The sequence below is a fragment of the Moschus berezovskii genome, chromosome Y (genome assembly GCF_049115385.1).
Source record: "Moschus berezovskii isolate FMDL1 chromosome Y, NW_MosBer_1.0, whole genome shotgun sequence".
NCBI classification, from domain to species: Eukaryota; Metazoa; Chordata; class Mammalia; order Artiodactyla; family Moschidae; genus Moschus; species Moschus berezovskii.
This window is the reverse complement of record NC_142489.1, coordinates 40,503,334-40,519,789: the sequence shown is the minus strand read 5'-3', so window position 1 is coordinate 40,519,789 and position 16,456 is coordinate 40,503,334. Positions and strand designations below refer to the sequence as shown.

Here is a 16,456-nt window from a genome sequence, read left to right as displayed (position 1 = left end):
CTTCCTCAGATGACGGCTGCATTCCTAACACTGCTCAAGCCTAAGACCCAAGTTTAGGGATGGACTCTGCAGCAGGTGCACCACGGTGAGGTCTGTGTAAGCCCACCGCATCCCCGCCCCCCACCTCGCCCCACCCCACGCCCTGCCATGGCTTGCAGTATGGATCCGAGGCGAGCACCTCTGTCCCTGAGGTACCCAGGAACCCTGTCTCACCTCTGTGGATCTCTGAGCATATGGAGTCGCCCACTGCTCCAGAGGCAATTTCAAGCTTGAGGATGGTCGCGGCGTCAGGTTCAGGGTCCCTTCCTTCGCCTCCAACTGGCCTGGCTCTCCCAGTCTCTGGTCAGGCACATCTGCACTGTTGAGCAGGCAAAAGGCTTGCGTGGACCGGTGCACAGAGCGCTGGCCCGACTTTGGCCCAGGGGTCACCTGGGGCCAGAGTGGCCAGAATTCCAAGGGGAGTGGCCCAGGAGCCAACACCTTTAGACTCCATTTGATTGGTTCTGTCGTGAGGTCTGGAGGTCAGGGTGTAGAGTTCAGCCCCTTCCCGCTGCCATACTACACGTGCGTGGTGGCTCACGGTTCTGCGCATGCGTGTCTCCCTTTCCCTGCTCATTGGCTCCGCACGAGTATCCTGTTGGTGGTACCGCGTTGAGTGCGGCTGCCCGGTGGGCGCGCTGTGCCGGCGTCTGCTGTGCTCTGGTGGCCACCTTCTTCGCAGCTCCGGGCTCCGGCCAGAACACCATGGCGAGTGAGACGGGGCCAGAGGAAGGCGGCAGCACCCCGGGATCCTGGATCTTGGTTGTGAGTCCGGGTCTTCAGGAGGGAGGGGCCCTGGGGCCTGTCAGCCCAGTGGGGGCGGCAGAGGCCTTGCAGGCCCCAGGTGGTGTGCCAGGCGAGGAGGCCGCCCTCTTCTGGGTGGAGGCAGCAGAGAGAGGTGCGGTCCTGGAGGAGGGAGAGCTGGCGGGAATCGGGCAGGAGTTGCAGCTGCTGGTGTTAGACGTCATGGAGGAGGTGGAGGTGGTGGCGTACGAGGAGCAGGAGCAGGTGTCCTCGGAGGAGCAGGGCCAGAAACATCCACGGCCTGGAGACCCGAGCGACCAGCCTGCACTGGAGGCGCTGGCGGCCCTGCAGGTGGAGCTGGAGCCGGTGAATAAGAGAGCGCAAAGGGCGCACGCTCGCCTGAAACATAAGAACTGTCAGAGGCGAAAGCTGCATCTAGAACACAGAAGCGCCATCATCCAGGGAATCTGTGGCTTCTGGGTCGAAGTTGTATCCCTTGGTGTGGTGGTTGTGAATTTTTTTTTCTTTTTTCTTTTTTTGTTTTCTTTAACCCTGGGATATTGCAGGAGCAGTTTTACAGATCTGGCGGTTCTGGTAGAAAGTTGTTTTTTTTTTTTGGATGATGGGTATTGGTTACCGTCCTGCATATCTGTTCCTGATATTAGGTGTGATGTTCTTGCTGTCCTGACTAGCACAAATTGATACTTGGGCTTTACTTGCAGAGGTCCCAGTCGGAATCGTCATTAGCATTAGGGACTCCTCAGAGAAAAAGCTTGTCTGGAATCCAGGTCTTCTCCAAAAAGTTGAGTGAATTTGGGGGTGGGTTTGGGATATGTAAGTGCTCATACTGGTTGTAGCTAGGAATGCTTGTTTTCCAGAAGTAAGCTACCTTGAAGGAGGCTGAGATGGAGCTTAGGGCCTTCCTGTTAGGAACAGAAGCTCCTTCTGGTAGTGCACTCATAGGCACAGCCTTGGGCCTTGTTCCGCGTTCATACAGTCTGCATACACGGAAATGTGGCGAGTTCACTAGTAGCACGTTGAAGTCAGACAATGCCATTCTACTCTTTAGGCTAGCTTTGTTCTTCCAGCACATTTACCTCTAGCATCTAGAGGCTCCTTGACCTAAAGCAGTTTATGAACCACCCCCAGATGTCAGTTATGATGAGCAACCAGGATGAAGAGATGCTTCACTTCATGACCAACTTGGAGGTCAGGCAGGGGACCCCGCTAACTGTGGAGGGGAGATGACTGGGGAGGGGAGAGGGCATGGTTTATCCCTGAATACGGGAAAGGACAGCTCTTCTGTAAAGAGGTTTCATACCCACTCCCCCTACCCCCAACACTTTGTCCTGGCAGGTGGAGGAATTCAGGCATCCCACTCATCACTGCAAGATCACATTGTCCTTTCGGAGGAATAGGTATTTCCAGAATGAAGTGATTGTTAAGGAGTATCTCATTAACGTCCCTGGTAAGAGGCAGCTCCCTGGATTTGGGGAGTGGGGGCAGAAGAGTGTAGGTTGAGTGGGAAAGTGAGCTAGGTCTTTCTCCCATGCTCCTTTTCCTGCAGGATACCGAGCGTCTCATTCCACTCCGATTCAGTGGTCCCAGGGGTTTGAACGTAAGGCATACAGCCTCAGGCACCACGACAGCAGTGTTAACTTCTTCAATTGGTTCTTTGACCACAACTTCACAGGATCTGGCCGGATTGCTGAGGTGGGGTCCCACGTGGCCACTGGGCCGAAATTGGTGATTTATGTTGGAGTTCTTGGCGGTGCACGGGAAGGCTCAGTGTCTGGCCAGCCCTGTGCCGACCTTGCTCATTTCCCTGGCAGATCATCATAAAGGATCTGTGGCCCAATCCTTTGCAGTACTATGTGAGGAGGAAGGCTCCACCGCGAGAGGTAGCAGGAGGACGAGAGATGAGGCTCCCAGGGGCTGAGCACTGGCATAAGGGTTGTCCAGGAACTTGGGTCGTTTATTTCACTTGTGGAGAAAGTGAGACTCTGTGGAATCCAGCGTGACACCGGGCACGGGGAAATCAGCAAGAGACAGCAAGTGTGGAGACCTGTAGTGAAAGACAGGTTCTAACTAGAGAAGCCTGAGGTAGATGAAGTGGCCTGGTCAGGCCAAAGTCACTCCAATTTATATCTGAGTCAGCTGCACACATCTCTGAACTGTCATTCCTTGGCCAACAAGTCCAGCCTCAGGCTTCTCTTAAATTGGGGTCCACCTACTATTCCTCATGAAGTCCCCTTTCCACCAGGTCTGTGAGTCTCCTTTGTACAAGGCTGTTCCCCCACTGACCCATCACTTGATTCCATTTTGGTCATCACGCTTTTTTTTTTTTTTCCGTTGCATCTTTTTCACCTGCCAACCTCATTCTGAGAAACTGACCACTGTGAAGGATTATGGAGAATAGTTTTTTATTTATTTTAACTGGAGCATAATTACTTTATAATGGAGTGACCGGTTTGGCCGTACATTGGCCAACATGAATTACCCAGAGGTATACACGTGTCCCCCGAATGGTGAACCCACCACTCACCGCCCTCCCCTCCCTGTCTTTCTGGGTTGTCCCACAACATGACTTTAGTTGCCTTGCTTCACGCATCAAACTCACACTGGTCATCTGTTGTTCAGAAGGTAATGTACATGTCTCAGGGCTGTTTTCTCAAATTAACCCACCCTCACCTTCTCCCACTGAGTCCCATGTCTGTTCTTTATATGTCTGTGTCTTATTTGCTGCCCTGCGTGTTGCATGTTCAGTATCACCTACATGGTGCTCAACTCCAGATATTTGTGTTAACATACTGTGTTTGTTTTTCTCTTTCTGACCCACTTCACTCCCTGTAATAGGCTCCACGTGCATTCCATCTCACTAGAACTGACTTTGATGCATTCCTTTTTAGAGCTGAGTCACACACCATTGTGTTTCGGTACCCCAACTTCCCTATCCCTTCATCTGCCGATGGGATATATAGGTTGCTTCCATGTCCTAGGTATTGTAATAGTTCTACGGGGAAGACTGGGGTACATGTCTTTTAGTATGTGCTTAGAGGACATGTAAAAATTCACAGACTCTGTCTCCTGGCAACTGACTTGAAAGAGTAAAGTTGTCTTTAGTGTTCTCAGAGAGGGTAGGTTTTCATATCTGTGTCTCTGTCTTTTTTGAAAGGAACCGCCCCTGCTCGACTTTGAGACGTTTATGAGGCAGTGTCCCCCTTTCCCTAAAATAGAAAACCTAAGAAGCTGCTTCATGTGAAGATCAATGGCTAGCAGAGTTCTCTTGGATGGGAAAGTAGTGAAGAGTGGTCTGGTGGTGAAACGGATCGAGAGGGAGACACAAGAAAACCTGAAATAATGCCGAAGGACAAATAAAAAGCGTCAACTGTATGCGTCTGCGTATTGTTTGGGGAGGGCCTCAGGACAAAAACTTCAGGTGCATGTAGGATTCTCAGTTTACCGCGTAGGAAGTACCAGTCCATGGAGAGTTGTAGAGGTGGTTAAGTCATATGTGGGTGTTGTGTCAGGAGACACAGTTCTTCCTGTGGGGTGGGGGTTGGGGAGGATGGAGAAAGAAGATGAGGGGCCCATTAACTGTGGGTCTGGCAGTTTTACAAGGGAAATGTGGATGTCCACGGACAGGGTCTGGTGAACAAGGGCCAGAGAGTGAAAAGGTGGAACGCAATTTTGTTGGAAGGTGGTGCCCCAGGTATCTTCTCTGTTGCACAGCATCAGACATTTTAAGAATACAGAACAAGGAAAAAGCCTTAACATTCAACTCACTATGAAGCAAGAAGGCATTGCAAAGAACTTACAGACAAGAAAAGTTTAGGACAGGGTCCCCCAATGCCTAATATTTCCTGCCAGTGCTTCAGTACCAGGGGTGGCTTTAGCTCTAACTTGTGCTGGAGTGAAGAGTGCAGAGATAGTCACGGGTCGGTGAGTAAAAGTGAACTGTGGATGGTTGACTTGCTGGTCAGTCTCTGGAAACTTGCCATGACTTGTGTCCCAGTCTCTTCAGGGCTTTCACTTAGGCCCTAGGGTCTCGGTGCTATTAGATTTGACTGCACACTAGGATGTGTTGTGTAAGGTTTTCTTCCACTGAATATCAATGCGTGTGAGACTTGGCGGGTTTCTGATGAATTCATGTGCATTCTGTCTCAGTCACCCTGAGCTGCATTTGCTTCCTGTTCCCTGGATGTGTTCATGTTTTCCTCTGTTTAGAATGAAGACCGGGCGTCTCCATTGTGTCTGCCCATGAATGTGAGTTGATGTTCCTTCCTGCGGGTCTGCCTTTGCCTCCTGTCTTCTTTCATGATGCACCCGTGCTTGTGCTGTTACGCACAGCTCTGCTGCCATAGCTCTCTGAGTTCTTACACTGCCCTGTTCAACACTCCTGCATTGTGTTGCTCGTATGCCCTCTTTTTTTTTATTTTTTTAATTTGTGTATCTTGTTAGATTGCATGTGAATTTGACCCTTTCTTTCACTCCTGGATCAAATGCTTCCAGCATCTTGAATTGTGACTTTTTTAAAGAGTTCCGTGATATCTGTGCTCAACAAGAAATGCGTTATCGCAGGAATAGTTAACAGTGACCCACATTTGGAAACAAGAGTACCTACACACTTAGAGTTATGCCCAACGGGCAGGAATATCACTCGCTGAAGTGAGAGTATTAGTTAGGATCACAGAGGGCAAAGATGTTGCAGGAATGCCTCTGTCAGGAAAGATTTAGGGTTGACTGGTTACGTGTTCTAAAAAACACTAGTGCCGGATTGAAATACGTTGACTTTTACCCCCACCCATGTATTCTTGCGTTGATCATTACAGTTATGATGAAACTGACATTACCCATGCAGAATTTCTTCATGATTTTAAGTGAATTATCACCCAGGTGATAAGAATTGGGGCTTGCCTTTCTGTAAAGAGAAAGTTGTTGAAGAATTGTTGTCCTCAGTGACCCAGGGAAAAGGGGTGCATGATCAATTTCCAGTTCAAAACCTCTTGCTATTTCCGTGTTGTTTCTGGAAGTAAAGCACAGGGAATGGAATCACGCCAACCTGATTGGCACTGTGAGCCAGTCCAAGACGATAGGATTAGGGAACGCAGGCACACGTCACTCAACTGTCCACAGTGAGGACTTCCAACCCTGCCAGCCTCTTTGCATGTCAGTCCCCCTCACGAGCAAATCCCATTCACCTTCCAGGATATATCGTGGAAGTAGACGAGGACACTGACTTGATCAACTAGCGAGTGAAGCAGATAACTGGGACTAAAAATGAGGGGTGCTTACCAAAGTCCGTTATACTGCACAAGTAAGCCAAGAGTCGCGCATGTGTGCAAGTTTCTTTTCAGACTTAGGGGGTGTGTGTGTATGTGTGCGTGCACACGCATGTGCGCTGGCAAAAATGGGTGTGTGAGCTTTCTGAACTGGCCTGGCTGGGGGATGGAAGAATGGACACTGGAAACGTGAAAGAGCTTGTGTAAGGTACAAAGACCTTGGGGCAGCAGAAACACTGACGTGATGGAAAAAAGCCCAGGGATCTGTCCGACAGAGCAAGCTGTAAGTGTAAACGTGGATCCCTGAGCAGAAAGGAGAGGCAGGAAAAAAGCACCCGGGGGCAGTCAGGGAGGATGTGAAGGGGCAGAGAACGAGAGTGGGCCAGATTCCCAGGCACAGACGAGGGGCTACACACAGCCCCTAGGACACCCAGCTACAGAGGGTTTTCTGTCCTCAAGTGCAGCATTCTTTCCCCGACATGACCAGCCACGTGAACCCAGCTTGCCCTCTTCTGTAAGGCTTGCGAGACGGATGGCACTGTAGCATCAGCAGCTGCTACGTGCAGAATTTGACAGTTTGAAACCACTCCATAAAAGGGTGTCTTAGGTTGATCCTCTCACCCCCTCCCAGTCCCACAGGCCTGGGCTGATGGGGTTAGCTGGCATGTGTTCTCTCACCTGGAGGCTGGATGAGAACAGAACTAGTTTGAAAGGACCTCTGTACAATGAATGTTCAGACTTCAATTCCTCTGGCACTGGGGAGTCATGGCTCTTAGCAGGACACTGTCCTTAGCATCTCTGTATTAAGAGATGCTTCATCTCTAAATCTCTCTACAGAGAGAATTCCATGTTTGTGTCACATTTTGACATGTGGGCAAAAGTGTTCTACGTGCAGCACGGAACTCGGTATTTCACATATGAATCCATGCATGAAGTTTTCATGAATGACATATGCAATTCTCTACATTTCACCTGTGAAAATCTCACCACAAACGTTCCAAAATGAAAATGGAATTCTCTACATTTTATATGAAAATATATGCACATACTGTTTTCCTTATATTTAACAATTGAAAGACTTGGCATCAATTTTCCTACAAGAAATATGGAATTTTCTATTTCCTACATAAAGTGATTTTCATGCTAGGGGTGTGAAAGTCTCTATACTGCACCCAAGAAAATTTGTTAGAAGAAAAGTTGTTAATTCTTGGGTGGGAGCAGGACTCATGCACACCCTGCCCTGCCATGCCCTCCACCTCTTGGCAGAATATCCAGCCATCGCCCCAGAAACTCGAGTTTCAAGTCAGTGTTTTTCAAGAATAAATAGTCGAGCCTTTCTGCACTCCCCAGGGAGGGGCTACAGGTGGCTACTGATCCCAGAGCTGATTCCTTCATCTCCCAGAGGCTCTGGGATAAACCCGCCCACCCCTGCTCTGTGTAGCACAGTCTCTCCTTTGTGCCGTCCCTGCAATACCAAGGGAACTTGCCCAGCGGGTCTGATGCGGTAGATCAGGAAGTCCTACAGGTGCGTGGTACCGTATGCTCTGAGTGCCCGGGAGGTCGTGCCTGATCTCTCCTTCTCCAGAGATCCAGACGAGTTTGAAAATGAAGAACAAGTCACTTTCGAAAAAGAGGAATGTTACGGTGAATCGATGCTCCAGCACCCAAGTTCACTGGCACTCAACCAAGGTCACAGACTGGTCTAAAGGCACACAGATGCCCTCTGTGCCTGCCCAGCGCCTCCCTCCTGGAGACTTCAGTGCTCAGACCGCTGGATAGGAAGTGGTCTGAAGCTGCTCTTCCACAGACACTTAAAGGTAAGCGGAAAAGTGGTTGATAGAAATTAAAGTGAAAACATCATCTAGCAAGATGAGAACCTTGACAGGAGAGAGGAAGGAGCATGTGGCAAACAGCATGGGTGCTTGGGGCGTCTGATTCTCCTTAGTAACAACATTTGCATTGTAAAACTTATGAACATTCCCTCTTATAATTTGTCTTCCCAGGGACATGATCATTGTATTGTAATCTGTCAAAATCCACTGAGTTTCATTAGAAATATGAATTTTTGCAACATATGCAAAAGAATTCTAGCCTAATGAGGCTAGAAATAGGCTAGTCATAACAGTGGTTTGAAATACTACTTCAAGATATGAAACTTAAATTTCAGGACAAAGTGTTCTATTATTTTTTTATAAAGCATCATGAAATATCCAAAATATCTTCCCTTACTGTGTTGATTGAAAAAAAAAACCAAAAAACACTCTTCTAAAATTTCGGTTACTGGATAAAATAATGAGTTAAATATGAAAAAAAAAAAAAAAAAAACCCAGAGTAAGAGGCCTTGCATACAGTAAGCTATGTAATCATTTCCGTTTGACATTAGTCATAGTGGTGGTCACTCAAATAAGAAATACCTTGTATTTATCCAAACACCCAATAAAGCAAAATTCTCAGGTGGAAAAAAAATAAAAACATGGGTTCCGGAAAAGAGGAGCCCTGATGAGATAAAGCTGCATTGCCCCATTCTGGTCAGGTTAAGAATATGCTCAAACAGTGACCAGCACAGTGAGTAATCCTTACTAAATGGCTCTCTGTCCTTTTAATTAGATGCCATCTGCTCCCTTTCACTAGTTGGGGGTATTTTATTTCTCTTTAGCCCCTGATCACCACCACCCAAGGGAGGGGCTGAGGAAAAAGCGACAGCAACATCTCTGAGTAATAAACCCGCTGGCATCTCTCATGGGAAAGAAGAAGGATTCCATAATTTCACTTTCCAGTACTCAGGGGGAGATGGTCCCAGCATATGCAGGTCTTCCTGGCCAGCACCCACTGCATCAGATCCGCTGGGAGGCTCCCTTGTGGTGCAGGGGTGGTGGGGAGGAGAGTCTGTGCACACAGAACAGCAGTGAGCGAGTTAACCTAAGTGCCTCTGGGAGACACAGGTGGTCAGCTCTGGGAACAGAGTCATGCAAGCAGGTTATTAGAAGAGCCACATCTTATTCTGCACCCAGGAAACATTTTTTTAGTAACCTTCTCAAGATCTCAGAAGTTAGGATGTTAAATACCATGATGTCAAGCTAGTGGGCGAACAAGTTAATTACACACAATCTGTATGTTTATTGTGTTTATTCATTTTCTTGGTCATGCTGCACACCTTAGGGGATCTTAATTTCCCAGCCAAGGGACTGAACCTACACCCTCAGCAGCGAAAGCACGGACTCCTAGCCACCACTGGACTAACAGGGAATTCCTCATCTTCTTAAATCTGAGTCATTTTGTGAAGAACAGAGCAGAGACTGTGATCACCCCTATTCCCACCACCTCCAACTCACCACTTTCTGATATTACGACTTACCTGCTTCCAATCTTGTACACACTCACAAATGTCTCTGACAAATGACCCAGGTGAATGTGTGTGTGTGTGCGTCTGTGTGTGTGTGTGGGTGGGTGTGTGGGGTTGTGTGTGCTTATGGGCACATTGGCAAGAGCTTGAAAATATCTGATGAAGAGCTTCTGTCAGCTGGTTGGTGTCTCTGTGATTGTCCATCCAGCCTCCTCTGGAGGGAATGCCAGTATTTGCAGCTGAGCCCTTTCAGATAAAGTCACCCCAGTCAGTGTCCTTCTGGGCTGCCTGCCCCAGTGGTGACATTTGCTTTCAGATTTGAGGCATCACTCAAGGCATCTCTGTGGATCCTGCAGGGATTTTGTTGTCCCCAGTTTGATATTCAAGCTGAGCCTGAAGCACAGGAGAGAATGACCCAGTGCTTCCCATTTCCAAATTCTCTCTTCTCTGTCGCAGCCCTGGTGTTAAACTGGGGATACTGAAGGTATAGTTCCAAGTGTTGTTTCATTCCTAGTGCATCACATCTCTACCCTTAAACTCATCGCAGAAAATCCAGAAACAACAAAATAATAGAAAAAGAAGAAATGTCAGCCAAACCCACCCATTGAGAGGCCCTGGTACCATGCTGAGCTGCTCCCCACCCAGGCTTTTCCTCTCGGAAAGGCCTTCACTTTTGAAGTTTTGGGTCTACACATTTCCTTGTGATGTCGAGTGATTTTGCAGAGCTATACCAGGGGCTTCCCCGGGGCTTCCCCAGTGGCTCAGAGGTTAAAGCGTCTGCCTCCATTGCGGGAGACCCGGGTTCAATCCCTGGGTCGGGAAGATCCCCTGGAGAAGGAAACGGTAACCCACTCCAGTATTCTTGCCTGGAGAATCCCATGGACGGAGAAGCCTGGTAGGCTACAGTCCACGGGGCTGCATAGAGTCGGACACGACTGAGCGACGGAATGGAACGGATACCAGGCTTCTGGTGGAGGGAGAGAAAATGGCGTTCCAGGAAAGCTGGGGTTTTCATTCTCATGCTGCAGCTGCGATCAATGACAAATTCCCCACTATTCCCCCTTCAGGTTCCCAGCTGCCGCTCATGTCATTATCTTCCCATGACGCTCTGACGTGTTCCCAGGGCATGCTTCACGTTGATAGAGGGTGATATATGCAAAGTACTCTGTACATATGCAATCGACTCGGCCTGATTAGTAGTAGTAGTATTTATTCTTTTGCTTCAGTACTGTGAACAGACTTTCTCTCGTTGGGGCAAGCAGGGGCTACTCCTCATTGCCGAGTGCAGCCTTCTCATTGAGACAGCTTCTCCTGTTGCAGTGCAAGGGCTCTAAAGTATGGTCCGGTAGTTGTGTCCTGGGGCCTTAGCTACTCTATAGCATGTGAAATCCTCTTGGGCCAGGGATTGAACCCGTGTTCCCCCTGCATTGCCAAGTGGATTCTCAACCACTGGACCCCCAGAGAAGTCTGACTGCCTAATTTAAACGACAAAATTAACATGGGGAATGCCTATGGAAAGACACAGAGGTGCTCACAGCATAGGAAGAAAGGCTTAGCAGCCAGGAATATGACGCAGGCAAATCTAGGGATCAAAGTACCAAAAGCCCATGGTGTTTTCTTCCAGAATCTTCTCTTGGGATGAACCAAAGGCAACCACTTTTTGGAATTGCCTTCCAGCTTCAAAGTCCAAAGTGGGAAGCAGAGAGGCTTCCCTTGGCTTGGCCACTCACTGCATGCAGGGAACAGGATGACTGCCCCTCAAAAATCTAGACATGTTCTTTGATACCAGAAGCAAGATCAGGAAGTGAATGAAAGCCCTGATCCTGCTACCCCCAGAATGCAGATTCAGCACCCTCACACATTCAGAGACATAGTGAAACACAGCCCTAAGCCCACCCATGGTCTCCTGGTGAAAAGTGCCCTCCTCCCCACAGTAAGACAGTCTCTTCTCCATCCCGCAGCCCTCTTCCTCCTCCCCAGCACCTACAGCTTCTCCCCTATGGCTTCCACAGTTCCGCCCCAGGAGCCAGCCTGTGCCATGATTTCGGTGTGCACAGCGGTTGTGGACTGGATGAACAATCTGGCCCTCCTCTACCACTGGGTGAATGGGATCACAACACCTACAAGAACAATGTTGGCAGTGAGCTGGCCAGGCAGAGGGCCACCCATGGTGGTTGGAGGGTCTGCCTGCCTGGGCTCCAGGCGCACCCTGGACCGAGGGAAATTCATCAAGAATGGGTGCTGTCACTCATATCCCAGCGGCTCGGTGCCAGGTTCCAAGAGGCTTACAAATCCTAGCTCACTCAGTGCCGCCCTCATTGACACCCTCTGGGAGAGGATCTCATCATCCCCACTTTGGTTCTGGGGAAGCTGAGGGACAGATGACTTGTCTTGCCCATCCACGATTTATGCCTCCAGCCCCACCGAGGTGTTCCACATGTGGTCCTCGGGCCAGCAGCATCAGGGTCACCTGCAGGCTCGTTGGAAATGCAGAGTCTCTGGTCCCCACCTCAGACCTGTCAGATCCACAGCTCTGGGGTGGGCCTGGCCCTCTGCATCTTAACTGGCCCTCCAGGTGATTCTGATGCTTGTTGAACATTTGAGGACCACAGGCTTCAGCCCTGACTACTCCGACTGTGTTCCCTGGTACAGCCACATGAGCATAACCTGGGAGCTTGTTAGAAATGGGACTCCAGGCCCCTGCCAAGGCAATGGAGTCAGGTCTGTGTCTTTAACAAGATTCCCAGGTGATTTCTGAAAACACTGGTTCACAAGCTTGGCTCGTATTGGAGTCCCCTGAGGATCTGCTCTTTGTGGCTTAGCTGCTGCTAGGGGCCTGAGGGTCTGTTCCCCAATCTCCCAAGACTCCAAACCTCTGAGCACTCAGGTGCCCACCTCTTCTCTCCCTTCCCTGACTTCTGATAAGAAAAATTACACCCACAAAAAAAGTAATATCATTTTTTAACAATTTGATGTTTAATTCAAAGGCAGCCATCAATTTACTATGATAGTGTGAGAGTCAGTGTTTTCCTCGTTGGCAATTTGTAAGAAAGCAGACCTCTGGAGAAACAATTCTAAAATGTCTGATCTTTGGTACTCTGTTACTGGCTGCCCAGGTTGTACTTCTTTATTCAGTTACTGACTGCCCAGGTTGTACTTCTTCAGATTCTCTCACTCTGGGTTGACTGAGCTTATCTTCCCTTCCAATTCTGCCTCCTTCTTGGACTCTAACTCACATTTTGGTAACTTTTTCGGCATAGATTCAGTGTCTTACGTGCACAGGAACAGAAAAACCAGTTTGGTTTCCTTGTTTTCTTCATTTTCTTTGACTGAGTAGCATAGGATCGGACTTTCTTTTTCAAAGTCCCTTGTAGAGGTCGTCTGACACTCATGGTCATATTTCGTGCATGGAAAGAAAAAAGAAGGGTATTAGTTTTGAGGAAAGAGTATAACAGCTGAGTTGGAAGGGAGATTTCATGAAAAAGGGATATGAGCTGATGAAGGCTTTTGTGCCAGCCAAGGACAGTGTAGAAGGCTTGGGCAGGAAAGTCAATGGAAAACATGGGGAGCATGGAAGTAGTCATCTTACCTTCACACTGCCTCTGTATCTCCGTTGACAACGGATCGTATTTCTTCCTTTCATCCTTGAAGCAAACTGCATTGCAACTCTTCTTGGTTTCTGTGGCTTCCTGGTTCCCTTTGTCATGATGATCCCACGAAGTGGCCTAACCCAAAATCTCTGCCTCTGACCACCCTACATATAACTTCTCAGGACAATGAGGAGGCACAACCTTCGATCTGAATGGTCAGCTAGGCACTCCACCGGCCAATGGTGGCCTTGGGGTCTTACACATAACAATGTACCACTTTGCCCATCAACATGGGCTGGTGAAGTCTGAGGGAGTCCATGATACAACTTACCCACTGCTGACACCTATTTGTGTCTGATTCTGCGTAATGGTGATTCAGGAGCGTGGTGTTTGTGCTCACGACCTTCAGACTTTCCTTCAGTGCCCTTTATTCTTTGACTTGTCTGTCTCCCTTCAACACTCCTGCCTCCTCCTTTACTGAATGAACACTTTTCATCCCATTTCAGCATTTCAGAGTCCTCTAGTCCATTCAGCTCTAGACCAATCTCTTCCTATTGGTGATCCTTGAGAGGCTTAAGGAAGTTAAGAGCAAGCACTTAAAATGGAGAAAGGTAATTAAGAAGGTGTTGTATGTTTTTTCTACTTCAATGAACTTTAGAGACCCCAAGAATTGGTGAATCCTCATTCTGCTGTGTCAAGATCAATACACCATCTCCATAAGATTACACATCAGAGCAAAGAAAGTGTTAAATGTTTCCTCCACTAATATTGTTGGGACACTTCATCTCTCATATTGAGTAGGGAAACTCAACTTGCCCCATCTACCAGAAATACATTACTGATTTTAAAAAAAGATTAAAAAAAAAAAAAAGTAAGGTGCCCAAAGGCAAGAGTCACATGACCACTGCACCACAGACTCTTGACTGAAACACATCCCCAGTGGTCCCTCATTGACAGTAATCATCAGGTAGGGCCCACTGTGTAGTTGACCAATAGTTGAGCAGGAGATATACCGGTAGGTACCTCATTGATTTTTGGTTAATTTTGGGCGGGGCCCAGGGATGCACTGTCCAATTCCTGAGCAAGACCTGTTGCTTAGTAACAGGAAGTGGAGTAATAAGGCACAGCAATGGCCACCTGCTAAGGGCTGTGCTCATGCTACTATGTTACGTAAGTATACTTTGTGTCCAGTGTGCTGGAATCTTTTTGATTGACTCCTTCTCTACCTCAGATTTTGATTTCACGTTCTTGTTTAACTTCTGTACATCATTCTTTACATTGTATTCCCAGACATGCAGTGCTTATCACTATACCTCTCCAACAGCTGCCACTTGATCCCATGTACCACATATACATAGCTAATATTTCAAACCCAACAAGAATGTGAAGGCCAGACCACCTTAGAACTACTTTGACCAACCTTAACATCACAGTGATTCTTATTATATTCACAGTGTAACAGAGGAGGATGATGGACATTCAAAAAGTATAAAAATGAAATTCGGTTCAGTTCAGTTCATTTCAGTCACTCAGTCATGTCCGATTCTCCGCGACCCCATGAATCACAGCACGCCAGGCCTCCCTGTCCATCACCAACTCCCGGAGTTCCCTCAAACTTATGTCCACAGAGTCCATGATGTCATCCAGCCATCTCATTCTCTGTTGTCCCCTTCTCCTCCTGCCCCCAACCTTTCCCAGCATCAGTCTTTTCCAGTGAGTCAACTCATCGCACGAGGTGGCCAAAGTATTGCAGTTTCAGCTTCACCATCAGTCCTTCCAATGAACATCCAGGATTGATCTCCTTTAGAATGGACTGGTTGGATCTCCTTGCAGTCCAAGGGACTCTCAAGAGTCTTCTCCAACACCACAGTTCAAAAGCATCAATTCTTCGGCGATCAGCTTTCTTCATAGTCCAATTCTCACATTCATACATGACCACAGAAAAAACCATAGCCTTGACTAGATGGACCTTGGTTGACAAAGTAATGTCTCTGCTTTTTAATATACTATCAAGATTGGTCATAACTTTCCTTCCAAGGAGTAAGCGTCTTTTAATTTCCTGGCTGAAATCAGCATCTGCATTGATTTTCGAGCCCAAAAAATAAAGTTTGACACTGTTTCCACTGTTTTTCCATCTATGTACCATGAAGTGATGGGACCAGATGCCATGATCTTAGTTTTCTGAATGTTGAACGTCAAGCCAACCTTTTCACTCTCCTCTTTCACTTTCATCTTTCACTTTCATCAAGAGGCTTTTGAGTTCCTCTTCACTTTCTGCCATAAGGGTGGAGAGGACACCAATAAGTACGTAAATAGAAATATAGACTGTTTATATTTTGTCTATGTTGTTCTTCCTAAATGTTTATAACATATATATTATATGCATTATATAATGCTATAATATATAATATACGTATATCTGGATGAGCATTTATGCATCAGTGAATTTTTTTTAATTTGTAGAGATTGAATCAAACTATATGCACTATAGTAGCCTTCCTTTTCTATACAATATGCTGGAAGAATTTTTCCGTATCAACGAACATGTATCTGCCATTATTTCTAAGGATTACTATAGTGCTCACATGCTTGCTAAACAATAGTCCATGCGAGTGCTTTGAAGAGAGGAACCATGTGTTCTTTTGTCACTCATTGCTCCATATCTTTTCTATTGGAAATAAGGCTGTAATACACATTGGAATTCATGTATCTTTTCAAATTAGTGTTCATTGTCTTCTGATATATACCTCGGAGTGGAATTGCTGGGTAAATTTATAGTTCTATTTTTAGTATTTGAGAAACTTTCATGATGTTTTCCATAGCGAATGCACAAATTTACATTTCTGCCAATTAAATACAGGGGCTTCCCTTTCTCCACATCCTTGTCAACATTTGTTATTTTCAGAAGTTTTGATTTGATGATAGCCATGCTGAGGAGTGTGAGGTGATATCTCCTTGGGATTCTGGTTTTAATTTCTCTGACAGTTAGTGATGTTCAGGATTTTTTCATGTGCCATCTGTATATGTTCTTTGGAGAAAAGCAGATCTTCACATTGTTTTCTTTTGTTTGTTTGTTTCTTAATATCGAGTTGAATAATCTGTTTAGATAGTTTGTATATTAACCCCTTACAGTCATATTATTTGCAAATACTTACTCCCATTCAGAAGGTTGTCTTTTCATTTCTCAGTGTTTTCGTTTGCTGTGCAAAAGATTTTATTTATTTATTTTTAATTTATTTTATTGAAGGCAAATTACCTTACATTAATATATTGGTTGGTTTTGCCATACATTGACACGAATCCGCCCCAGGTGTACATGTGTTCCCTTTCTTGAACCCCCTCCCACATCCCTCTTCCCCATATCCTCCCTCCAGGTCATCCCCGTGCACCAGCCCCAAGCATCCTGTAACATGCATCGAACCTGGGCTGGTCACATATGATATTATACATGATACAAT

The 16,456-nt window shown here is 47.0% G+C and overlaps 1 protein-coding gene across 1 annotated transcript; it reads left to right on the top strand.

The window, feature by feature from the left end:
* The first annotated feature begins 744 nt into the window (after positions 1-744).
* Positions 745-4,161, top strand: LOC148773104 (testis-specific Y-encoded protein 3-like). Its single transcript, XM_088834484.1, has 6 exons — positions 745-1,272; positions 1,915-1,992; positions 2,140-2,251; positions 2,351-2,496; positions 2,616-2,756; positions 4,060-4,161. The coding sequence occupies exons 1-6, from the start codon at positions 745-747 to the stop codon at positions 4,159-4,161; spliced, it is 1,107 nt and encodes a 368-aa protein (XP_088690610.1).
* Positions 4,162-16,456: the final 12,295 nt, after the last annotated feature.